The sequence below is a fragment of the Eurosta solidaginis genome, chromosome 3, assembly GCF_040869045.1.
Source record: "Eurosta solidaginis isolate ZX-2024a chromosome 3, ASM4086904v1, whole genome shotgun sequence".
Lineage (NCBI taxonomy): Eukaryota > Metazoa > Arthropoda > Insecta > Diptera > Tephritidae > Eurosta > Eurosta solidaginis.
The window spans coordinates 117,262,039-117,288,573 of record NC_090321.1 but is presented as its reverse complement, the minus strand read 5'-3'; the positions used below and the strand labels follow the sequence as shown (position 1 = coordinate 117,288,573).

The window sequence follows — 26,535 nt, the reverse complement described above, 5'->3', positions numbered from 1 at the left end:
ATGACTGCTTCTGATTTTGGTGGTATTTGCTGACTCTCTTCCCCCCACTCGTTTACTGCTGTAGTTTTCCTCGTAGCCGGTGGCACATCCATGTTCTTATATCGCATCGTCTTGCTTTGCATGTCGATCTTGATGCTGGTGATCAAGAAAGAAGTCCATTCCAATTATGATTTCATCAACAATCTCTGCCACTATAAATATTTGAAAAACTCTGAACTATTGAAATCAAGATTGATTACTTAACTAGTTCGCAACCCTTGAACGAATCGACGACAGTCGTTATACCCGTTTCGTCCAAATTGTATGTCGTAAAAGAGTAGGTGTCATAGAGTCGCTAATCTACGACAGTCGTTATACCCGTTTTATCCAAATTGTATATACTGTTTGGCGTAAAAGAGTAGGTGTCAAAGAGTTTTTTCAAATTCTCGTAAAATTCATTGACAGATTTTTTTTTTTGAAACCCCTTTTTATCTAGCCAAGCTGGTGCGCTCTGGCTTACATAAAGTTAGGATCGGATTGCGTTTAATGAAACCATAGAACCAATCTTGACCTACTTCCTGCGAAGTATTCTATTTCCCGGGAAATACCTTACCATTAGCTTTAGCGTATTGCTATGCCAACTTCTGAAATTATTTATACGATAGGCTGTATTGGAAAAGTGCACACTTTTTTACATAGTCCACTAGATAGAGTTCTTCCTGCGCTGTGAACACTTGATTCGCAGTAAACTTGTTGACTGAAAGACTGCTTCTTTAAAGGTGCGACCGCCCAAAGTATACATTTTTTATACTCAGTTGAGCAGAGCTCACAGAGTATATTAAGTTTGATTGGATAACGGTTGGTTGTACATATATAAAGGAATCGAGATAGATATAGACTTCCATATATCAAAATAATCAGGATCGAAAAAAATTTTGATTGAGCCATGTCCGTCCGTCCGTCCGTCCGTCCGTTAACACGATAACTTGAGTAAATTTTGAGGTATCTTGATGAAATTTGGTATGTAGGTTCCTGAGCACTTATCTCAGATCGCTATTTAAAATGAACGATATCGGACTATAACCACGCCCACTTTTTCGATATCGAAAATTTCGAAAAATCGAAAAAGTGTGATAATTCATTACAAAAGACCGATAAAGCGACGAAACTTGGTAGATGAGTTGAACTTATGACGCAGAATAGAAAATTAGTAAAATTTTGGACAATAGGCGTGGCACCGCCCACTTTTAAAAGAAGGTAATTTAAAACTTTTGCAAGATGTAATTTGGCAGTCGTTGAAGATATGATGATGAAATTTGTCAGGAACGTTACTACTATTACTATATGTACGCTTAATAAAAATAAGCAAAATCGGGGAAGGACCACGCCCACTTTAAAAAAAAAAATTTTTTTAAAGTAAAATTTTTACAAAAAATTTAATATCTTTACAGTATATAAGTAAATTATGTCAACATTCAACTCCAGTAATGATATGGTGCAACAAAATACAAAAATAAAAGAAATTTTCAAAATGGGCGTGGCTCCGCCCTTTTTCATTTAATTTGTCTAGGATACTTTTAACGCCATAAGTCGAACAAAAATTAACCAATCCTTTTGAAATTTGGTAGGGGAGTAGATTTTACGACGTTAACTGTTTTCTGTGAAAATGGGCGAAATCGGTTGATGCCACGCCCAGTTTTTATACACAGTCGTCCGTCCGTCCGTCCGTCTGTCCGTTAACACGATAACTTGAGTAAATTTTGAGGTATCTTCATCTCAGATCGCTATTTAAAATGAACGATATCGGACAATAACCACGCCCAATTTTTCGATATCGAAAATTTCGAAAAATCAAAAAAGTGCGATAATTCATTACCAAATACGCATTAAGCGATGAAACTTGGTAGGTGAGTTGAGCTTATGACGCAGAATAGAAAACTAGTAAAATTTTGGCCATTAGGCGTGGCACCGCCCACTTTTAAATGAAGGTAATTTAGAAGTTTTGCAAGCTGTAATTTGGCAGTCGTTAAAGATATCATGATGAAATTTGGCAGGAACATTACCCTTATAACTTTATGTCTGCTTAATAAAAATTAGCAAAATCGGAGAACGACCACGCCCACTTTTTAAAAAAATTTTTTTTTAAATTCAAATTTTAAAAGAAGAGTTAATATCTTTACAGCATATAAGTAAATTATGCCAACATTCAACTCCAGTAATGATGTGCTGCAACAAATTACAAAAATAAAAGAAAATTTCAAAATGGGCGTGGCTCCGCCCTTTTTCATTTAATTTGTCTAGGATGCTTTTAATTCCATAAGTCGAACAAAAATTAACCAATCCTTGTGAAATTTGGTAGAGGCTTGGCTCCTAGGACGATAACTGTTTTCTGTGAAAAAGGGCGAAATCGGTTGAAGCCACGCCCAGTTTTTATACATAGTCCACCGCCTGTCCTTCCGCTCGGCCGTTAACACAATAACTTGAGCAAAAATCGATATATCTTTACTAAACTTAGCACACGTACTTATCTGAACTCGCTTTATCTCGATATAAAAAATGGCCGAAATCCGAGCATAACCACGCCCACTTTATCGATATCGAAAATTACGAAAAATAAAAAAATGCCATAATTCTATACCAAATACGAAAAAAGGGATGAAACATTGTAACTGGATTGGTTTATTGACGCAAAATATAACTTTGGAAAAAACTTTGTAAAATGGGTGTGACACCTACCATATTAAGTAGAAGAAAATGAAAAAGTTCTACAAGGCGAAATCAACAGCCCTTGGAATCTTGGCAGGAATACTGTTAGTGGTATTCCATATATAAATAAATTAGCAGTACCCGACAGATGATTTTCTGGATCACCTGGTCCACATTTTCGTCGATATCCCGAGAACGCCTTCACATATACATCTAAGGGCCACTCGCTTTTAAAACCCTCATTAATACCTTTAATTTGATATCCATATCGTACAAACACATTCTAGAGTCACCCCTGGCCCACCCTAATGGCGATATCTCGAAAAGGCGTCCACCTATAGACCTAATGCCCACTCCCTATTAAAATGCTCAGTAACACCTTTCGTATGATACCCATATCGTACAAACATTCTAGAGTCACCCCTGGCCCACCCTAATAGCGATATCTCGAAAAGGCGTCCACCTATAGACCTAATGCCCACTCCCTATTGAAATGCTCAGTAACACCTTTCGTTTGATACCCATATCGTACAAACATTCTAGAGTCACCCCTGGCCCACCCTAATGGCGGTATCTCGAAAAGGCGTCCACCTATAGACCTAATGTCCACTCCCTCTTAAAATGCTCAGTAACACCTTTCGTTTGATACCCATATCGAACAAACATTCTAGAGTCACCCCTGGCCCACCCTAATGGCGATATCTCGAAAAGGCGTCCACCTATAGACCTAATGTCCACTCCCTCTTAAAATGCTCAGTAACACCTTTCGTTTCATACCCATATCGTACAAACATTCTAGAGTCACCCCTGGCCCACCCTAATGGCGATATCTCGAAAAGGCGTCCACCTATAGACCTAATGCCCACTCTCTCTTGAAATGCTCAGTAACACCTTTCGTTTGATACCCATATCGTACAAACATTCTAGTCACCCTTGGTCCACCTTTATGGCGATATCTCGAAAAGGCGTCCACCTATTGAACTAAGGATTACTCCCTTTTAAAATACTCATTACCACCTTTCATTTGATACCCATATCGTACAAACACATTCTAGAGTCACCTCTGGCCCACCCTAATGGCGATATCTCGAAAAGGCGTCCACCTATAGACCTAATGCCCACTCCCTCTTAAAATGCTCAGTAACACCTTTCGTTTGATACCCATATCGTACAAACATTCTAGAGTCACCCCTGGCCCACCCTAATGGCGATTTCTCGAAAAGGCGTCCACCTATAGACCTAATGACCACTCCCTCTTAAAATGCTCAGTAACACCTTTCGTTTGATACCCATATCGTACAAACACATTCTAGAGTCACCCCTGCCCACCCTAATGACGATATCTCGAAAAGGCGTCCACCTATAGACCTCATGCCCACTCCCTCTTAAAATGCTCAGTAACACCTTTCGTTTGATACCCATATCGTACACACATTCTAGAGTCACCCTTGGTCCACCTTTATGGCGATATCTCGAAAAGGCGTCCACCTATAGAACTAAGGATTACTCCCTTTTAAAATACTCATTAACAGCTTTCATTCGATACCCATATCGTACAAACATATTCTAGAGTCACCCCTGGTACACCTTTATGGCGATTTCTCGAAAAGGCGTTCACCTATAGAACTAAAGCCCATTCCCTTTTAAAATACTCATTACCACCTTTCATTTGATACCCATATCGTACAAACACATTCTAGAGTCACCACTAGTCCACCTTAATGGCGATATCTCGAAAAGGCGTCCACCGCTAGACCTAAGGCCCACTCCCTCTTAAAATGCTCAGTAACACCTTTCATTTGATACCCATATCGTACAAACAAATTCTAGAGTCAGCCCTGGTCCACCTTTATGGCGATATCCCTAAATGGCGTCCATCAATAGAACTATGACCTACTCTCTCTTAAAATACTCTTTAATACCTTCCATTTGATACACATGTCATACAACCACATTCCAGGGTTACCCTAGGTCCATTTTCCTACATGGTGATTTCCCTTATTTTATCTCCATAGCTCTCAACTGAGTATGTAATGTTCGGTTACACCCGAACTTAGCCTTCCTTACTTGTTTATTATAGATTCAATTGTTTGTCGCTTAACGGGATATTTTCTACCGGCAGATGTTGCCGTCTCTATGCCAGACAAAGCATCTTCTATTGCCTTTTTCATTATATTTTCATCATCTTTGTCTCTCTGTGATTTGCGCTTGTAATTTCAAACCATTTTTAATGCGATAAATCTCTAAACAGGAAGAAAGTTTTTATAAGAATTTAATGTCCGAGGTAGATACAGCGCCTTAATGGGGCACATTCGGGCGCAGAGACCTGTCCCATTAAAAAACGCTGTGTCTACCCCGGACCCTGAATTTTTATTTTTCCATTTTTTATGGTTTATTAATTATTTAAAAAACCTAACTACACTTTACCACAAACATCACATTCTCACCTTTCACTTGCAATAAATTATTTTTTTAATGACACATATAAATATTGAAAGTCACTTGCACAAAAGACTTGGAATATTATATCGGCACTCGCGAAAACACAAAAGTACGCTATTTGTATCAGTTATACAGCTCGAGATGTGCAACTTTGAAATGGTTATTATTATTGGTGGTGGGTGAGTTTGCGTCGATATTTGATGATGCCAGAAACGTCATGCCAAAAACTTCGTTGACGGCTACACCATTCTCCCCTACTGCTTACCAGCTTCCTCCCTTGGGATTTGTCAGTAGCCATTCTTTAAATCGAGGCTGCTTACGAACTTTGCACACCGCAAGCGATGCAAAATGTGCGTTGGAGAGGGTACTGACCGTGTGTTCAACTGTCGTTATTCAATTCAATTCATTTATTTAATGCACATATAAGACATGGTCTTTTACAGTGTCATATTTCAAATGTTTACTTAATACTAGTACAAATTTATTACTTATTTATATATTGAATATTAGTTACTGACAGAGCGAGATTCAAAAGGTGAGATCAAGTAAGACAAAAGCATAGATATTTTTCATAAGTTCCTTAACAAAGGATCTGGTGTACAGCTAACTTGAAGCGCTTAGGATTTCGTTCTGACTTTACTTTATTAGGGAAATCATTCCACAATTGCACAGCTCTAACGAAAAACATTCTGGATGTCACCGAGTACTTAAAGTGCGGTATAATAAGGTTGCAAGTACGAGTTGACCGCGCAAACGAAGGCTTCGAAAACAGATATTCTGGGGAACATAATATCCAATAGTCATTTGTCTTTTTTACCAATACTATCGGTGCGCTGTGGGGACTCCTTGATGGTTCTATTCAGTTCTTCTGCAATAGTTCATCGATTTCCTTGTTTATCACCTCTTGCACCTTAGGGTTACGTGAAGAGTGCATTTGCTTAATGGGGCGGTCATCCCGCATTACTATCTTGTGTGTAGCGACATTAGACGTCCCACTCATTTTCTCGAATCGATGCAGCTCATGGTCTAGGAAAATTTTTTATTATTTTGGTGTGTTCGCTGTATGTTTCGGTTGAATTCAAAATTTCCTCATGGTTGATGTTTGGTTGGGTGTTGTTGCCCTCCACAATTGACGTGCATGCGATCATTTCTCCTGCTTCTTCCTTGCTCTATAATGTTAACAAATAGCCCCCACAGCTAAAAGTCCTGTTAGCCTCTCCCAGTATATCGGTACGTCATCGATTAGCCCACGATACAAAAGAGGATACGCTAAACATGCTGTAGGGTCAAAACCCGAATATACCAGCACGGGATTGGAAGGAGCTTCAGCACCGAAGACCTATCAGTGTTCGCAATAGAGGTAAAAAAGAACCGTCCTTTATCCTAGCATCCTGCTACATTGTCCATAACATGGAAGCCCTACCAGATAAGTTCAAAAAGCAGATCAAGAAGGGTGCAGAGGAGAGCAGATAATGCATACGTCAGCTTCATAATCTGCCTAATGGGGTAGAATAGGGGAAAAGCTTTCGAAATCCCATTACGGCGGACGGGTACAAATTTCAAAAATGTGTAGCGGGAAGACTGGGGCAACCTAGAGGGATTAACACCGTCCCGACTTGTATTTGAACGCAGAATAAATTTTAGATGCTCAGGAAAGTTCTTGAGGGCATCTCTGTGGGAATCCCGATGGGAATACTAACTAGACACTGTCTTCTGGATGCTAATAAGTTAGGCCTAGTCAGTAACATCAGGTAAGTGTGAGCTTCAGGAAACAACGGTTGAGCGCGTTCTGTGTTCGTGTCCTGTGCTCGCGAGGTCAAGGCTCCAACGGCATGGTACCAGATCTCAAGGCAGCAATTATTCTAGGTGCTAGAAAACTTAGGGTCAACCGAACCTACTAACTTTTGGCACATTTTTCAAAAGAATCAGGTCAAAGATTTGCCATTTAACAGCAAAAGCGCCACCAATGTGCAGCTTGCCAACCAACACATTCATATCTTCATCTCATTCGACTAACAGACGAGGATATTGCTTATACCGTATCCTATCTTAAAACATATTCCGAAAATTTAGCCATCCCTTGTATATAAAAGTTCTAAAGTTTTACCTGTTTACCACTTCCATTGAATGTAACGTTATATCCATTTGAACCAAAACATTAAAATATTCTGTTATTTCCACGGTATTCATGAGCTTCAGTAAAATTTCGATAGATATTAGCGGGTTGTTTTCCACCAGATGAGGCAACTAAAAAAAAACATAAGAGCAATTGGAAGACATTTAAATACCGTACGTTAGAATTTGTTTGCAGTCAATCTAACAATTTGAAAGCAGGGCTGCCAACCGGTTCGAACCGCACCGGTTCATGAACCACCCACCATTTTGGGGCTTTAAGCCGAACCACAAGCCGAACCTTTTTTTTCTTAACTCCAAAAACCGAACCGAAAACCATCCAAAAATATGGTTCGGCTCGGTTCAAAATAAAGTTTCAACAAAAATCACTTAACTTATTTAATTCATCACTTTGCTTGAAAATACAACCCTAAGATAAAATTGCATACATTTTTTCTCGATGGCAACGCCGTGAGTTGTCACTTTTGATGGTAATAGTGTGTGAGCGTACCCTAACTTGCCAAATTAACCAAAATCGGATTGAGCGCCATGCAGCACCAACACGTAAAACGGAGCGGGGAATAGAGTTCTCATCGCAGATAAATGCAGCTCTCTTAATAACATGCTATATGTGTGCGTTTATGCACAAATTCTTTGGATAAACATAAGATCATTTGCACAGCTAGCGGAGATGATTGGAAAACAATAAGAGTCAGTCGTCATTCTACAGTAGGCAAATAAATGAGTTTACTCTGTACCAAAATTAATAAATTTAATAAACCAACCATTGGACTTTAAACTTGTTGTTGTTTTACCTTTGCGAATTAGCGCACAAACATTTTGGTGCCCCGGGTGAGGCCTTTTACAAACATATCATCATACATTTGACATTGGCATTCTTGAAGGGCAGTGAATGCATTATCCATTTCATAACAACAAGGTTGGGTGTTTTACCTGGAAACAACAATAGCGACACATCGGGAACAAATTGGCGCCTTTTACGTGCTGAACTCATTGACTTTAAAGCAGGCCCGACGAGAGGGGAAGGGGAATGGGGGAATTCCTCCCGGGCCCGGGTTTTCGCAGGGGGCCGCGATTTAGAGGCACTAAGACATTTTTTTTAATTCAGGAGAGTTTAGTTGTTCCATGTGCAAATTTTAAGCCGAATATCAAAAGCAACGAATATTGATAATGATTTTTTGCCTGGGCCTTCGAACAGTGAGGAGACAATAAAAACATCAAACAAAAATGTATGTTTACATGAATCCGAAATCGTAAAGTTTTCGTGGTGACACTGATGAAGGTTCATCTCCAAAAAGTCTTCCAAAAATACCACCAACTCTCTATCAAAGTCCAGATTATTTAAACGACTTCGATATTGGTACCGTGAATAATGGGCTTTTGCGATTTGAAGAAGTCAACGAAATAATTCGTCGAGGTCATCAGAAGTGTCCTGTTATTTTTCCACGTGATTGTCATGACGAGGCATTTCCTACCTCGTTGTTAAACAGAATCTTGCCAAATGGAGAGAAAGTGGAGCGTGACTGGTTAATGGGGAGTGCCAGTACCAATGCTTTTTATTGCCTACCATGTCGTCTGTTAAGCACCAATACTTTAAATCGACCTAAAAGTTGGTGTCCTGGCGGATATTCGAAATTCCAGGTATGGAAGAAGCTATACGATAAACTGCCATCACACGAAAATACTCAAGATCAAATTAAATGTTATATTCAATGGCGATCTTTACAAAATCTAATTCAAAAGGAGGCTACAATTGATAAATTTATCAATGAACAGCTAATCACTGAAACCCAAAAGTGGAAAGAAATTTTATATAGAATTTTGGACACTATTTTATTTTTGGGTGAAAGAGGCATAGATAGCTTTCAAAGGCGAAAGTATATATCTTGGTGAACGAAACAATGGAAATTTTTTGGGCATCTAAGATCTCATAAGCCATTATGATCCGATACTTAGAGATCATTTGGGGAAAGCTAGGATTTCACAACATCAGCACAAACTATTACAAGTTCACTATCTTTCCCCAGACATTCAGAACGAGTTTATAGAAATTTGTGCAAAGCACGTTGATATTAGATCAAGGCAAGAAAGCCAAGTAATTTGCAATTATCGTTGATGCTATGCCTGATGCTAGTCACGTTGACTACGCTCATTTTGCGCTAACTCCATTTCAATTCGAAAGCAACAAATTTTACAATTCAAGAACGGTTTTTGGCTTTCGTGAATTGTACCCAAAAAACTGGTCAGAAATCGCTGATCTAATTTTCCATACTCTAGGTAAACACGAAATCCCATTAAAATATTGTCGTGCACAAAGGAACGATAACGGCGCCAATATGAAAGCTTACAACGGAGCACTGCGTCACATTCTTGACAAAAACTCGAACGCTGATTACTCGCCTTTTGCAAACCAGAGTCTCAATTTATGTAGTTTTGATGCTGCAGAATGTTGTACGGCTACAATTACTTTCTTCCGAGTTGTACAAAAATGTTTTACTATTTTCAGCAGCAGTCCACAACGATGGGACATCCTCAAAAAAAATGTACCGAGCTCTCTTGACAGTCTTTCAGACATAAGCAGAATTTGACTGCGCAAGCATACGGAGATGTTACCGGCATTCTCAATTACATTAACAAGTTCGAATGTATCTTGCTGTGCCCAATTTGGTTCAATACTGACTACCATTAATGAAACAAATCTGGTCTTCTAAGCTAGAGACGCCACCATGGATGTTGAGGTCCGACATCTAGATGCCTTATTAGCTGATTTGAAGTTGATCAGGAACCAATGGGAAACAATTTTAAATGAATGCTGTCTAAGCTTTGGGCGATTGAGGGCGAGCAGTTTAATAAGAGTTATAAATGAGTAATTTTATGTGCTTGTAAGCGTATGAGTCGTGGCACAGTGGCTGACGTACCCGACCAAACGCCCGGGGTTGCGGGTTCAACTCCCACCAAGCATTCCCTTTTTTTTTAATTTATAAATTATTATTATTAATGGACTGTATTGAGTTTATGGGGTTTTTGATTTAATGTATTCCATTTATTGAGTTGGGTAGTTTTAGTGTTATTGGTGTATTTAAGTCATGGGAGGATGCATAGCGTCAGTACACCTTTATTTATTTATTTGTGTTTATTTTAAGGGATTCAGTTTATTAAGTTGGGTAGTTTTAGTGTTATTGGTGTGTTTAAGTCATGGGAGGATGCATAGCATCAGTACACCTTTTATTTATTTAATTTGGGGGCGAGCACTGGGGGCTCTGAGGCTTCGCTCTACTGAGCCACCTCATCCTCTATTTGAAGAACCCTTTAAAATGTGATATGGAGGCGAGCACGGGACGGCTCTGAGGTATTGGCACCCCATTTTCTACAAGAAAAACCTCTATTTATTTAATTTGGGGCGAGCGTTGAGCACTCTGAGGTTTCGCTCTAATGAGCCACCTCATCTTCTATTTGAAGAACCCCTCAAAGTGTGATATGGAGGCGAGCACTGGGCTCTGATGTATTAGCACACCATCCGAAGAACCCGCCTTTTAATTAAAAAACTCAAACTATGTCTTCAGAATATTTCACTAACCAGTTGAGAATTACAAGCACACTCAATGGCTATTGAAACAAACGAACGAAAAATGTTCATAGTTTAAGTCGCTTAAATATACTCCCCCCTTAGACGGCTTAGTCGTCTAATGAAACTTCCATACGAGCCAGTGATCCGGCTCGAAGGACCATGTCTAAGCTTTGGGCGATTGAGGGCGAGCAGTTTAATAAGAGTTATGAGTAATTTTATGTGCTTGTAAGCGTATGAGTCGTGGCACAGTGGCTGACGTACCCGGCCAAACGCCCGGGGTTGCGGGTTCAACTCCCACCAAGCATTCCCTTTTTTTTTAATTTATAAATTATTATTATTAATGGACTGTATTGAGTTTATGGGGTTTTTGATTTAATGTATTCCATTTATTGAGTTGGGTAGTTTTAGTGTTATTGGTGTATTTAAGTCATGGGAGGATGCATAGCATCAGTACACCTTTTATTTATTTAATTTGGGGGCGAGCACTGGGGGCTCTGAGGCTTCGCTCTACTGAGCCACCTCATCCTCTATTTGAAGAACCCTTTAAAATGTGATATGGAGGCGAGCACGGGACGGCTCTGAGGTATTGGCACCCCATTTTCTACAAGAAAAACCTCTATTTATTTAATTTGGGGCGAGCGTTGGGCACTCTGAGGTTTCGCTCTAATGAGCCACCTCATCTTCTATTTGAATAACCCCTTCAAAGTGTGATATGGAGGCGAGCACTGGGCTCTGATGTATTAGCACACCATCCGAAGAACCCCCCTTTTAATTAAAAAACTCAAACTATGTCTTTAGAATATTTCACTAGCCAGTTGAGAATTACAAGCACACTCAATGGCTATTGAAACAAACGAACGAAAAATGTTCATAGTTTAAGTCGCTTAAACATAAACAGTTGCTATTCAATTGAACATCTCGCCAAAGTTTCCGGACATTCGAAAGAGAAAACCCAAAAGACTTTCTGAAGATAATTTAATGAGATGATTACGGATGATTCAGGGTCTGATTTTAAAAACAATACATTCCTGGTGATCGTTGATTCGGTTATCACTGCCATTACTGAACGATTTGCAGCTATGAGAAATTTGAGCGAGACGTTTTCCTTTTTGTGGCAATTTGAAGACATGGATGAAACTACGGTTCGGCCGAGCGCAGCAAAATTTGTCGAAAAATACAAGTCGGACATATCTCAAAGCTTAGAATGCGAAATAATTCACTTGAAACACATTTACGAAGCAAATTTTGATAACGGTCTGTCACCACTGGAATTGCTAAATGCCATCTACATATGTTCAAAATCTGTATACAATTTTCCCCAACATTTGTGTTGCTTTACATATCTTTTGCATTAAACCTGTCACTGTAGCTAGTGCAGAACGTTCCTTCAGTGTCCTTTCAAGAATCAAAAACTTTCATAGATCGTGTTCATCTCAAGAGCGAATTTCAGGACTTGTCACGCTTTGTGTTGAATCCGTTTTGGCAAGACAGTTAAATTTTAATATTATTATAAAAAATTTTGCACCGAAAAAAGGAAGAAAAAACACTCTTTGAAATCCGAACCTTTTATATTGAATAATTAAAATTTATAATCATCATTAAATTTATCAGAAATGTATTAAAATGTTACCAAATAACTAGAAAAGATTATTTGAAACAATATGTCGCTGTTAAAAGAGAATTTTATTTCTACGTTAAAATAAAATAGTATAAATAGTAAATATTCTGTGTTAATTTTTCGATTTCTTAGTCCAAAAATCATTTAGTTGATGTGGAATTTTTTTTTTTTTATGTAATCCATCAATAATGATTCATGAATGACACGCCATTTATTCAAATTAATCAAATATATTAGCGGATTTTTTATAGGTACCCGTAAATTGTTTAGTCCCTGCCCGGATTTTCTCTCTACGGCCCTGCTTTCAAGTGACCGCTGTGAGGTAAGTGTGTGCTTATAGTTGCTTGAGTGCTTGAGGGTTTCTGTTTTTCCTAAAAATGGAGAGCGAAATGTCACCGGAAGAAGTTTATACTATGCAGCTGGACCTGCACCTACTGCTGAACAAACCAAATCGAATAACCAACAGATTGCATGCAACGAGACAATAGCACCGGCTGGTCGGTTACCAAAATTAAAAGTCCCAAGCTTTAGTGGTTCCTACACGGACTGGCCTGCATTCCGCGATGCATACCTCCGCTTAATTCATAATAACATTCAAATCGCTAGTATAGAAAAGTTCAATTATCTCCGACTTGCTTGGCCTTTGGTTTCGATGACGGCATTATGAAGTTGCCGTTGACAAATGATAACTACAAACTTACATGGGAAACTCTGCTGGATCGTTACAACAATCCCGAATTTTTGTTTACACATTGTATTCAATTGTTTTATTCCCAACCGATCGTGGCCAAGAAATATTCGACTAAGTTAAAGCATTTAATCGACACGTTCCGATCGTGTTTTAGTACACTACGCAATTTAAAGATCGATGTCGATGCCTGCGATTAACTCTTTGGACACTTTCTTATTAGTAAACTACCTAGGGAAACCCATCAATTTTGGGAACAAGAATTGGGGAATTCCAAAGAAATTCCAACATTCAAACAGTTTTGCGATTTTATTTATCGAACGCTCGAATCCATTGAGCTAAAATCAAATAATATTGATTCAAAATCGGCGGCACAGCAAAGGTTGAGTTTACCTTCACAACCAACTCAAAGATTAAAATTTCGTCGTGATTCAAGGGTTAACCACATTTCTAGCTACATTGATAGCAAAGGCATTAGTTGCATCTTGTGTAAAGATAGTCATATCACTCGAAGTTGTCCCAAATTTCTAGCCATGGATTGTTTTGCACGCAAAACTATCGTTAACACCAACAGGCTTTGCGTCAATTGTCTTAGTTCAACACACTTGGTTTCCACATGTCCAAGCAATCGGAACTGCCAACAATGTGGCAAACGACACCGTCATCTTTTTCACATACTGCAGCAACGTCGTCTATCACGCCATCACATAGGCGTACTATTAGTACCAATAATATTAGCTCCGAAATCGGTCCAGCACTGTCCAACGCAATCAAGTTCGCTTCTAAAACAAACGTACTTTTACCCACAGCAGTAGTTAAGGTTACCCGTCACGACGGCTCAACAGTTTTATTGCGCACGTTAATCGATCAAGGCTCCACCGGAGCTCTAGTTAGTGAGCGAGCTGCAGACACCCTTATATTGGAACGCTGACCCACCAAAACTACCACAAAACTAACAAATGGTCAGCACACATCTGGAAGATATATCACGCAATTTACAATAAAATATCGAATTGCTGCAATCTTCCAGCTAGAAGCCACAGCTTCAATCGTTAAAAACGTTACGGAGAATTTACCAGTTACAACCATATCATATCATGATTGGCCTCACTTACGTGATCTCGAATTGGCAGACCCGGAATTTTATCGATCATTACCTATTGATTTACTTATTGGTTCAGAACTTTTGTCGGATTTGATAATGGAAGGACTACGAAAGGGCCGCTGCGACGAGCCCATCGCTCAACGAACAGCATTTGGTTGGATTGTATCGGGTAAGGCGATATCAATTTCAACCCCTTATCAATTAAGCAGTACAACAAACTGTTCGCACATTTGCTTGGAAGATTTGGATGTGCTCCTGAAGAAGTTCTATGCACTTGAAAGTATTCCAACTGAAGAACAACATACTCCAGAAGAGGTATGGTGTCAAGAATACTATTGCAGGACTACAATTCGTCAGCCAAACGGAAAATACTTAGTACGCTTACCATTGAAAACGCATTTTGACTCGAATTTGACGTTAGGCAAGACAAAATGCACTTAATCGTTTTTATTTACTCGAGCGAAAGTTTAACAATAACATCATAGTCCAAGACCAATACACTGCAACAATTAAAGAATATTTCGATCTCAATCAAATAACGCCTGTTCAGACTAACGAAGAACAACCTTTGCAACTTTACAACAATCAATCATCTTACTCGTGTTGTACATTGCCCCATCACGCCGTGATGAAGGAAGATAGTTTGACAACAAAGTGTCGAGTTGTTTTTGATGCGTCAGCCATGTCTTCCAGTGGGAAATCATTTAGCAACATTCTGTGTAGTGGGCCTCGACTTTTGAGCGACCTACCAGCAGTTTTATTGAACTGGAGTCTACATGTTTATGTAGTTACAGCCGATATTGAAAAATGTTTCGTTATACAGATATGCAGGAAGAAGAATCTGAATACCAACGAATATTTTGGCGCAATGCAGATGGTGAAGTTACTGAATATAAGTTAACAACAGTAACTTTCGGTACCGCTTCGGCACCATACTTGGCAAACGAAACGCTACATCAAATAGCACGAGACGAACGAGAGCGTTACCCTTTGGCTCAATCAGTACTTATGAAGGAAATATACGTGGATGATGTTTACACTGGGACTGAAACTATATAAAAGGCAATTGAGATTCGCAATCAAACGCAAGCCGCCCTAGGCTCCGCCGGTATGAGACTTCACAAGTGGGTTAGCAACTCAGCGGAGCTACTCAAATCAATACCGTCATAGCAGCAATATAGTACATCTGTTCTCGAGCTAAACATCGAGGAAACACTGAACACCTTAGGCATGCGTTGGCAACCAAGAGAGGACTGTTTCCGTTTTAACCTCAAGCTGGATTCTAATGTTCATCACACAGCTGTTACAAAACGTTCTGTGCTTTCTGAGATATCGAGGCTTTTTGATACCTGGGGGTTGATTAATCCGATCATTGTCTCATCCAAGATATTTTTGAAGCATCTTTGGTCATTCAATTTAGAGTGGGACGAACAACTCCCAGAGAGTTTGGTCCTTGAGTGGTAACAGATGGTCTAAGATCTGCAAGCGATAAACGAAATTCAAATTCCACGATGGCTAAATTATTCACCTTCTACAACTAAACTTATAGAACTTCACGCATTCAGTGATGGTTCCACACAAGCATATGCTCCCAATGTATATTTACGTGTTCAAGATTCTCAATATAACTACCATACTAATATTATCAGAGGCAAAACTAAGGTAACTCCAAAACCACCTATATGTATCCCTCGTATCGAACTCTGTGCAGCAGTTTTAAGCATAAAACTTGTCAAATACTTAAACACATTTCCATAAATGCGAACCAAATTAAAATATACTATTGGACTGATGCCATCATCGTTTTGTCCTGGATATGGGGGGGATATAAACTGCTGGCCTGTAATCGTATCAAATCGTGTAGGGCCCATTCATAACGAATCGCATTAAAACAATGGCATCATGTTTGGACTCATGAAAACCCCGCCGACCATTCATCAAGAGGCTTGAAAGCAACACAGCTTATAAATTGTGATCTATATTGGCACGGCCCCACTTGGTTGTGCAATCCGAAAGAAATCTGGCCTGTCTCGGATTGGGCCTTTTTGGAGGATGAAGAAGACGTCGAACACATGGTCAACTTGGCCATTGTAGCCAATGAAAAACTGCCCTTGTTTGAGCCGTACTCATCTTATACTCGTTTGTTAAGGATCACAGCCATGCTATTACGAGTTAAATACAATCTCACAAATCCTTCGGAAATTGGATTACGAGGTCCACTAACAGCCGTGGAGTTACAAAATAGTCTCATTCGGCTGATACAAATTGTTCAAACCCAATGCTATTATGGCGAAATTAAGGTGCTGGCCAAGCATGAAATGGTGCAAAATAAAAGTGACCTTTTCAGCCTAACACCCTTCCTGGAGGATGACAAAATGATTCTTGTGAGAGGCCGTTTAAGGGACTCGCAATTGCCTTACAGGAAAGACATCCAATTATTTTTCCAAAAAATAATCGATTTACACATCTTCTCATTGATTTTGCGCATAACTCAACACTCCATGGGGGCATCCAACTAACGTCAGCATTTATCCGCAAACGTTTTTGGATCATTCATGCACGCAGAACTATAGCTGCTTTCATCAAAAAATGCATCGTCTGTTTTCGTCACAGACCGTAATATTCGACACAGTTAATGGGTGATTTGCCACAAGCAAGAGTTGTTATCAACGTTCGTCCATTTTTAGCCACAGTCGTCGATTACACAGGAGCCATCGACCTTAAAGCAACACGCTATCGCGGACACACTTCATATAAAGGCTACATTGCCATTTTCATTTGCTAACAACTAAGGCTGTCCACTTCGAAGCAGTTTCAGGTATGTGAACTTATGATTTTCTGTGCGCTCTACAACGGCTTATTGGTCGCCGCGGTCTTTGTCACCAATGATGACTTGATACGATACTCTCTCATTTTTTGCGCCTCTCACGAGGAATTTATCTCAAATTTGAGCTGGCAACAATCACAGATAAATCCCTCGTGCCAGAACAAAAAATGTGCCAGCTAAAATGAACAACGGGCCAAAAATATCGGTAAACTTTAGTTTGACCTACAACTGTGGAATAGCGTTCAAAAATTATGTGAAAAAGGATAAAAATAATTGTTTTAGTTTAAATATTATTAGTTCGAAGGCGGAGGGTAATTATTATTTCCCATTCAAAACTTATCACTAAAAACAGGTTTGGTAATTATGAAGTCGCGATGCAACCAGTCCTTTTTGATCACAGAACCTGGAACGTCAGTCATGTAGGATAAGCCCTATCCATTAAATGATGTTAACTATTATATCATAGGTCCGATTTACTGAAATTTCAAAGAATATTTGGTTTTCACTGTGAGTTAAATGCGTTACAATATTTGACTAATTAATTTAATCAAAATGCAAATTCTACTTACTTACTTTATATTTGACTAGTTGTATTATTGTAAAATAAGTTTAAAGAAATTAATATTTTACGACTATCATTTTATTAAATGATTGAAACTATAATCGCCGAAATGTATGTCAAAAATCCCCATATTCAGATCTATTCATTTTTGTTTGGAGTGGCATCATTGACAATTGTTATAAAAAATGTGGATTTTGACAGCGCTCTCTCGAAACAAAGAGTTGCAAATCCATTCATCTATGTTTGTCACGATATGTATAGTGACTGTGGAACAAATTTCATGGGTGCCGAACGGGTACTCAAAATACAAGCAAAAAATTTCGGGAATCCCTGCAGTGATATCGTACCATTTTTGCTGACAAGGGCATACAATGGCATTTCAATCCATCACACTCGCCAAACTTTGGCGGATTATGGGAGGCGAATGTAGAATCCGTATAACATCATCTTAAACGTATTTGCAATGGTACTACACTCACGTTTGAAGAGCTATGAACATTGCTGGGGAGGATTGAGTCGTGCTTGAATTTTCGACCGCTGTGTGAGCTAACATCAGATATATCACCTACTCGTCAATATATTAAATTACAGCAACAAATTCAGCAGTTTTGGAAGCGGTGGTCTTCAGATTGGCTTAGTCATCTACAATCCCGGCCAAAGTGGCGCAAGAAACAATCAAACTTGAAAGAGAATGATCTCGTCATCATTAAAGATGATCGTTTACCACCCAATCAATGGATACTTGGAAGAATTGTCGACACCCATCCGGGAAGCGACGGCTTAGTACGCGTTGTCACCGTCCGCACAAAAAATGGAAGTTACAAACGTTGCATCTCAAAAATTTGCCGCCTGCCCATTGATACACCCTATGAGCACTTAAATTAGCACACACTCTCACTTCCTTTCTTAGCAGATGACACCAAATAGAACATTAGAACGTTCCGACATCCACTGACGAGCCTCTATCACACCTGTTCGAGGGGTCGGATTTTTAAGCACAAAGAAGATTCGTATGCCACGGATATGGCATATGGGGCCGGCATAATCTGCATAATGAGGCGAGAATACTCCCCATCAGGGAGAGAAATGAGATGCTGACCAAACAGTTTCTGTTGAATACCCAGAAACCTGGGCATCCCAACAGACATCTGATTGACGAACCAGCACCGCCTAGGGGCCTAAGGAGTCATCTCCGTAAGCATTTTGAGGAAATACGGCACATGAGAACCCATCCGTATGAAGCGAAAAAACACAAGCAGGTCCTTGGTGAACTCCATAGACAGGCGTCGGACCTTTATGTCGGGAATTGCCCGGTGAATCCAGTACTTGAAGAAAAATATCCAGAACTCGCGGAAGAGGAACGCATACTCCCCAGGGAAACGCGTGTCACTCTTGCTCAACTTCGTTCTGGATACTGTAACAGGTTAAACTCTTACCTATCCAGAATCAACCCCGACATACAAAATGTTTGCCCCGCTTGCAATGTGTCCCCACATGACACTAACCATCTCTTTAATTGTAATGTGGAACCAACGCCTCTAACACCCCTTTCCTTATGGTCCACCGCTGTTGAAACGGCAAGTTTCCTTGAACTCCCGTTAGAGGATATTGATGACAATTTGTGATCGGTCGCGGCTATTAGGTGGGGCGAGCATTGCTACAACAACAACAGGGGGCCGGCATGTGTGAGCGTACACTAACTTCCTAAATTAACCAAAATCGGATTGAGCGCCATGCAGCAACAACACGTAAAACGGAGCGGGGATTAGTTCTCATCGCAGATAAATGCAGCTCTCTTAATAACATGCTATATGTGTGTGTTTATGCATAAATTCTTTGGATAAACATAAGTTCATTTGCACAGCTAGCGGAGGTGATAGGAAAACAATAAGAGTCAGTCGTCATTCTACAGTAGGCAAATAAATGAGTTTACTCTGTACCAAAATTAATAAATTTAATAAACCAACCATTGGACTTTAAACTTGTTGTTGTTTTACCATTGCGAATTAGCGCACAAACAAATAGCGTCTATTGTTTGCGCCTGTGGTCAAAAGCTTGTGAAAACCTAAACAAGTTTACAAAATGAGTTCAAACCCCGTGCATAACAACTTTTTATATAAGAGCTTTTTCATTTTTCATTTATAACATAGTCCGAACTATAACACAAACCACATACATACATATGTATAATTATAAAAATTTTAAAGTTATATTAATCAAATTTTTATGAATTTTCGAAACTTTTTATTAACAGCTTCTAGAAAATTTCTGAATGTGCAGTCTTGAAGCTCATTCAATTGTAGTGTAATAGTGTGCAAGTTTCAAATAGATGCAGATGTAGAAGTAGAATTACCGTTAATTTTTTTAAATTTTTTTCCCCGAGGGTGTTGCCCATATCTTCATATAAAAACAAATTTTGTGCATGCGGTGTATGGAAAAAATGCGAACAACCTATTGAAACGATATTTTAAATTCGAATTATTAAAAACAAATAAATAAACATAGTTTGGGAACAATACCGTTTTAAAGGGCGACCATATTATTTTTCACATAACCGTATATAAACATTTATAGGCTTAATGCCTAAGAAAAACAAAGAAGACATTTACATTTTCATGAATATCTTTTAGTTTGCGTAGTAATCTCGCATCTAAAATTTAGTCGGTATGTTTTTTATATGTATATTGAAAGCAGCTAATTGAATAGTTTTTTTTTCTCTTAAAAATCTCTCTTCTCTTCTCTTATGTGCAGAATATATGCGTTGTAAATACTCGACTCAAAATAATATCTGTGTAAATATAACGAAAACTTGCGTACATATTACGAAATTATTCGTTCTGTTGAGCCACGAAAGATTTCGTAAATTCTACAAAACTGTTTTCGTACATACTACGAAAATGTGACATGATAAAAAATTAGTACATTTTACTAATATATGCGTACTATTTACAAATGTAAATTAGAACATTTTACGAATATATGCATACTAATTACAAATGTAAATTAGTACATTTTACGAATATATTTGTACTATTTAATTACGAATTTCTTAAAATCTGCGGTTCTACATTGTGAGAAAAAATAAATGCAGCTTTGATTCAATCGATAATTCAAATGATAATTTTATTTATATATTTAATGCTTAAGCTACAGAACTTGAATAGAAATTAACAGTCTCATGGAATATAAAAAGTCTTTCGTGTCGTATGAATAATGACACAGGTTTTATTTAAGTAACTTTGACGTGCTCCTACTTGGCAGATCTCGAGCTTACTTAATGTTCTTTTCTTTCCCCATTACAAATAAAACACCAGTTATTAGAAGCATGGAAGGAAAGCAATAAACAAACATAGCGATCTTCACCACAGCACGTAAAAGCTCTTACTAATGTTTTTCGTAAACGGCTTGCTTTATAATCACTAAATATAGTTCTTGTTCAGAAGAAACAGTTCCAAGGTAGCGCTACATATGAATGTTCATACTTACTTTTTTTGGACTTCTCTTTAGTAGCTAAGTGATAAAATTGACGATTTATGAAATAACACATTTCAGCGCATTTTTCAGGGTAGGCGATATTAAAAACATTATATTTTTAAAACAAATATCCAAGGCCTAAGCTAAATCAAAAAATTTATATGAAATGTTGTCGAAGTAAACCATAAATGATTGTGGTTCAGCTAGGGTTCCAATTAAAGATATAAACGGAGCAACAGATGATTCTGCCTTAACTTTGCCGTCATACAAACACCCATAAAACTGTCTCGTGACTCTTTGAGGGAATATATCTTTTCTTGTCATTTGTTTTGTTGTTGGAAACTTTTTTGTTGATTCGAGAGCGCGGTAGTAGTGACTGCAGGAGAACGAAAGCGTTGGCACTGATGCAATCTAAACGAAAAAATCATTAAAAGGCTATGTTAATAAATAGGGCTTAAAATTAAAATAAATGTGTGATTACCTTCTGAGAGCGTGTCTTTGTTTTTATTTACTTCGTTATATATATTGATACACGCAGTCTTTGATATCTTTCATATGATTCGGGATAACTTTAAGTAGCAGTATGTTGCAAAATTCATTGAGGTTGTCAAGGACCTCATTTCTGTCGCCATATAAGTACACGAAGTCCGACTCAATCTAAAGAATAAATTCGTATTAATTGACAAATGAGACAAGGCCTGTTAAATAACAAAAAAAAAGTTTTACGCCAATTTTTCTTTCTTTCTTATATAAAAATTGACATGTATTGAAATTTTAGTATAATTTTCTTGTTTTTAAAGAGGCCTTACCAAACGAAAACCATCAGGAAGTTTATATTGCGGCCAAGCATCAATAATATATGTTCGATTTTTTCATTATAAGTCATTGAATAAAGGTCATGCTTTAATGCTCTAATATGTTCATCCTCATCATCCGCTGCTGCAAACACTTTCTGCTTTTGTTTTTTGGAGCAACCTTCATATGTCGTCTTCCTAATAAAATTATTTTTACAGTTCCGAAACTTGTTATATAGTTTTCTCATTGATAATTGAATAACGTTAATAACGTCAAAAAACGAAACCAAAACTGAAGTTTATTTTTGCGCTATAATAAAGAAAAGGTGAATAAATAGATAAATTTGAATGAATTGAATTTAAATGTTTCTTTACCGCCAATTCGCCAGGAAATACTTCACAAATTTGTGTTGCAATGTTAGGGCAGTCGCTAACTGAAAATTTACAAACCACACTTATAATATAAAGCGATCACTAAGGTGTAAAAAAAATATAGATATATGTATAAAACCGAACAAATATATTAAATTTCCCCACTTTACTTACAAACTTTTGTTTAAAAATCAAATTTGAAGCACTTAAATTTTGTTCCAACTTGTTGCTTTCGCAAAGCATTTCACAATAACATGTGAAGATATAAATATGCAAAATGGCGGTAATTTAGTATATTTTACGAAAATTTTGGTACTTATTAAATATGCCACTTATCTACGAAAAGTGGCACGCTAACTTCACGTGAAATTTTGTTTTTTTTCGAATTTATTAAACATGCCACTTATCTACGGAAAATTTACGGCAAATTCACGCGTAAGAACTATTTTCCTAACTGGTCTCTAAGGTGGTTTTCGAAAAATGGCACGCTAACTTCACGTGAAGTTGGCGGTGCACCATAAAAAAATTTGAAATTTTTTTTTTTCAATTTATTAAATATACCACTTATCTACGGCAAATTTACGTGCAAGAATTATTTTCCTAACTGGTCTCTAAGGTGGTTTCCGAAAAGTGGCAAGCCAACTTCACGTGAAGTTAGCGGTGCACCATAAAAAAATATGAAATTTTTTATTCGAATTTATTAAATATGCCACTTATCTACGGCAAATTCACGTGCAATAATTATTTTCCTAACTGGTTTCTAAGGTGGTTTTCGAAAAGTGGCACGCTAACTTCACGTGAAGTTGGCGGTGCACCATAAAAAATATGAAATTTTTTTTTCGAATTTATTAAATAAGCCACTTATCTACGGCAAATTCACGTGCAAGAATTATTTTCCTAACTGGGGTCTCTAAGGTGGTTTTCGAAAAGTGGCACGCTAACTTCACGTGAAGTTGGCGGTGCACCATAAAAAATATGAAATTTTTTTTTTCGAATTTATTAAATATGTCACTTATCTACGGCAAATTTACGTGCAAGAATTATTTTCCTAACTGGTCTCTAAGGTGGTTTTCGAAAAGTGACACGCTAACTTCACGTGAAGTTGGCGGTGCACCATAAAGAAATATGAATTTTTTTTTCGAATTTATTAAATATGCCACTTATCTACGGCAAATTCACGTGCAAGAATTATTTTCCTAACTGATCTCTAAGGTGGTTTTCGAAAAGTGGCGCGCTAACTTCACGTGGAGTTGGCGGTGCACCATAAAGAAATATGAATTTTTTTTTCGAATTTATTAAATATGCCACTTACGGCAAATTTAAGTGCAAGAATTATTTTCCTAACTGGTTTCTAAGGTGGTTTTCGAAAAGTGGCACGCTAACTTCACGTAAAGTTGGCGGTGCACCATCAAAAAATATGAAATTTTTTTTTCGAATTTATTAAATATGCCACTTATCTACGGCAAGTTTACGGCAAATTCAAGTGCAAGAAATATTTTCCTAACAGGTCTCTAAGGTGGTTTTCGAATAGTGGCAGGCTAACTTCACTTGAAGTTGGCGGTGCATCATAAAAAAATTGTTAACTATTTTTTTCGAATTTATAAAATATGCCACTTATCTATGGAAAATTTACGGCAAATTTACGTGAAAGAATTATATTCCTAACGGTCTCTAAAGTGGTTTTCGAAAAGTGGCACGTTAACTTCACGTGAATTGGATAATTGGCGGTGCACCATAAAAAAGTTAAAATTTTTTTTTCGAAAGTATAAAATATCCCACTTATCCACGGCAAATTTACAGCATATTTGTGTGTATTATTTTCCCAGTTGGTCTCTAAGGTGGTTTTCAGAGCTGCTCAACCACTGTACATTGAAGTTGGCAAGGCAACTTTAACGTGGAAAAAAATTACATATTGGGAAAATTGCCATGAATTTGGCGAAATTTATCCGTGAAACACAAAAATTTGATTACTTTCGCTGAAGTTTAACTTTACTTACCAATGTCCGGCGAATTTTTTTTGTCCCGTGCAAACACATGCTAATTTTAGTTTTTTTCACACATATATAGAGATGTACCACACAATATTAAATAACTAAAAACGTAATCTTGTAAAGGTATTATCCTTTATTTAAGGATGAAAGCTCTAAAAACACGCACTATTTGGGAATTATCAACCATGAAATACTTCTTTAAATTACAAACAACGAATACTGCTTCAAAAAGTATTTAAAATACATTTGGAAAATAATCTTGCCAAAAAGTATTAAAAATCAAATACAAATAGGTTTCTTTATTGGTATTTGTATTTTAATCTTTTTTTTTTCAAATACTTAACATCTATATAAAATACCTTTGCTGGTGTTAATCCTATTTGATAAATAAAGTTCGTATGCTTTGTTACTTCTTCCAATAAAGTTTTTTGTTCAGTTGGTGTTAAAGGTCGATAGAAAGCTAGCAATAATAGGTGCTTAGAGTAGGCATCTATGCAGTTGGAATTATCGTAGGATATTACTTCATTATGTTTTCCGAAATTATCGAACCAAATAAGTTCATCTTCGAAGTCCATAAGTGGGGGAGCAAGTGAGAGGACTTCAGGATTTATTGTCTTCTTACTGCTCATTATATCTCTATGTGACGCTGGCGAGCGGTCAGTAGATTCCAAAGGCCAGCGAACGTTATTCGAGGTAGCTATGCAATTCATAATGCTTGAAATAATGTGTATAGGTAATTCGTTTCCCCCATCAAAGGTCCCTTTCTTCATGACGAAATATAAACCTAAAAAATAAAAAGTTGTTTCAGTAATTTATAGTTTAATTATATGAGTAGGTTTTTAAAATTATTTTAATTTTTATCGAATCTTAAGTAATGGGATATTTATTCGAAGACAACTTTTATTGAGAAGCTGCAAACATGTTTCCGTAAATTGAGTGCTGAAAATTGTATTTTATACTATGCCCAGACAGTAAAATTAATTGACAAAATTTTTTTTAATAATTTTTGTTGTTATGTCAGCCTACTGATTTGTAAGATCCCGGGTTCGAATCGAGCTCAAGGCCAAACAATAATTATTTTATCATTATTATTGTTATGATAATTTTTTTCTTAATTGAAAAAATTACTAAATTAGAATAGAAGAAAGAAAAAATTTAGACAACTGCCAAAGCTCGTTGCATAGATCCATTTCGGGAACTGCTAAATTCCTTCATCGGCAACGCTTAGGCGCCGCCGCTATAACCATTCAGCCATCACAGCGGTTTTTTGTTTGTCGTCATTAATCGTACTTCTATTCTGGTTCTTGCCAATTGATATTCACAACACTGCGACATCTGTTGCAGAATGAATGTGAAACTATGGTCGTCAAACAAGTCCAGTTTTTAGTCTCGCTGAGAAGCGTGTAATAAAGGAATATTCCAAATTATTGCATCATTTCGCTCACCTAGATCAATAGGGAGCTAGATCAAAAATCTGAAGTTTAGAAATTATTGCTACCTCCCCAATTCAATACTTACTTAACTATATACTCGATTTGCAAATACCTCCCTTCATCAGCGAGGAAATACTTTGCAAAAATATAAAAATTACTTTGGCGCATATCAGAGAGGTATTTCGTTATCTTAATGTGAAAATGTGCTAAGTCACTTTTTACGAATTTTACAGGAGACGAAAAAAATGAATAATTTTTTAAATAACCTTTTTTTTGAAAACTGTGAATGAGGATACCTTAGTTGCAACACTTTTCGAGTATAGAAGCTTTGAAAAAGATAAATATGTATGCTAACCCAGCAGCTATTTTATGACTTAGCACAATTTCCGCACTCAAAACAAATTTTTCTCCTGACTTAGCACTTTTTACTCAATATGTTTCACCATCACACCTCCCCTTTAATAATTGAAATATAATACTAAAATTATATATTTCACAAAAAATATTATTTATTTGTCAAACTATTTCTAACGGTTCTAATCTGGACTCTTTTGCCGGATGGTGCGCAGACAATATTTTATTTTTAAATTCAAACAAATGCTATGTTGTGTCTTATTCCATAAAGACAACTGCCACATACTTTATCTACAAACTAAATGCTAAATCTCTTAATGGTTGTCAAGAGAGTAAAGACTTGGGTGTAATTTTTGACTCCAAACTCTCTTTTTCTAGTCACATTGACTTCATTGTTTCAAAATTTGTTGCAATGGTTGGGTTCAGTAGACGTAACACCAGTGACTTTAAGGACCCTATGACGTTGGAGGCACTTTATATATCCATGGT

The 26,535-nt window shown here is 37.5% G+C and overlaps 1 protein-coding gene across 2 annotated transcripts in view; it reads right to left on the bottom strand.

The window, feature by feature from the left end:
* Not11 (CCR4-NOT transcription complex subunit 11) overlaps positions 1 to 26,535 on the bottom strand; it is a 183,971-nt gene that overhangs the window by 68,471 nt on the left and 88,965 nt on the right. For both annotated transcript variants that reach the window (XM_067772974.1, XM_067772975.1), the window contains exons 2-3: positions 24,619 to 25,043; positions 7,235 to 7,374 (exon numbers count right to left, since the gene is read on the bottom strand). In XM_067772974.1, coding sequence (XP_067629075.1) covers positions 7,235 to 7,374; positions 24,619 to 25,043 — 565 coding nt within the window. The remainder of the gene's footprint in view (positions 1 to 7,234; positions 7,375 to 24,618; positions 25,044 to 26,535) is intronic.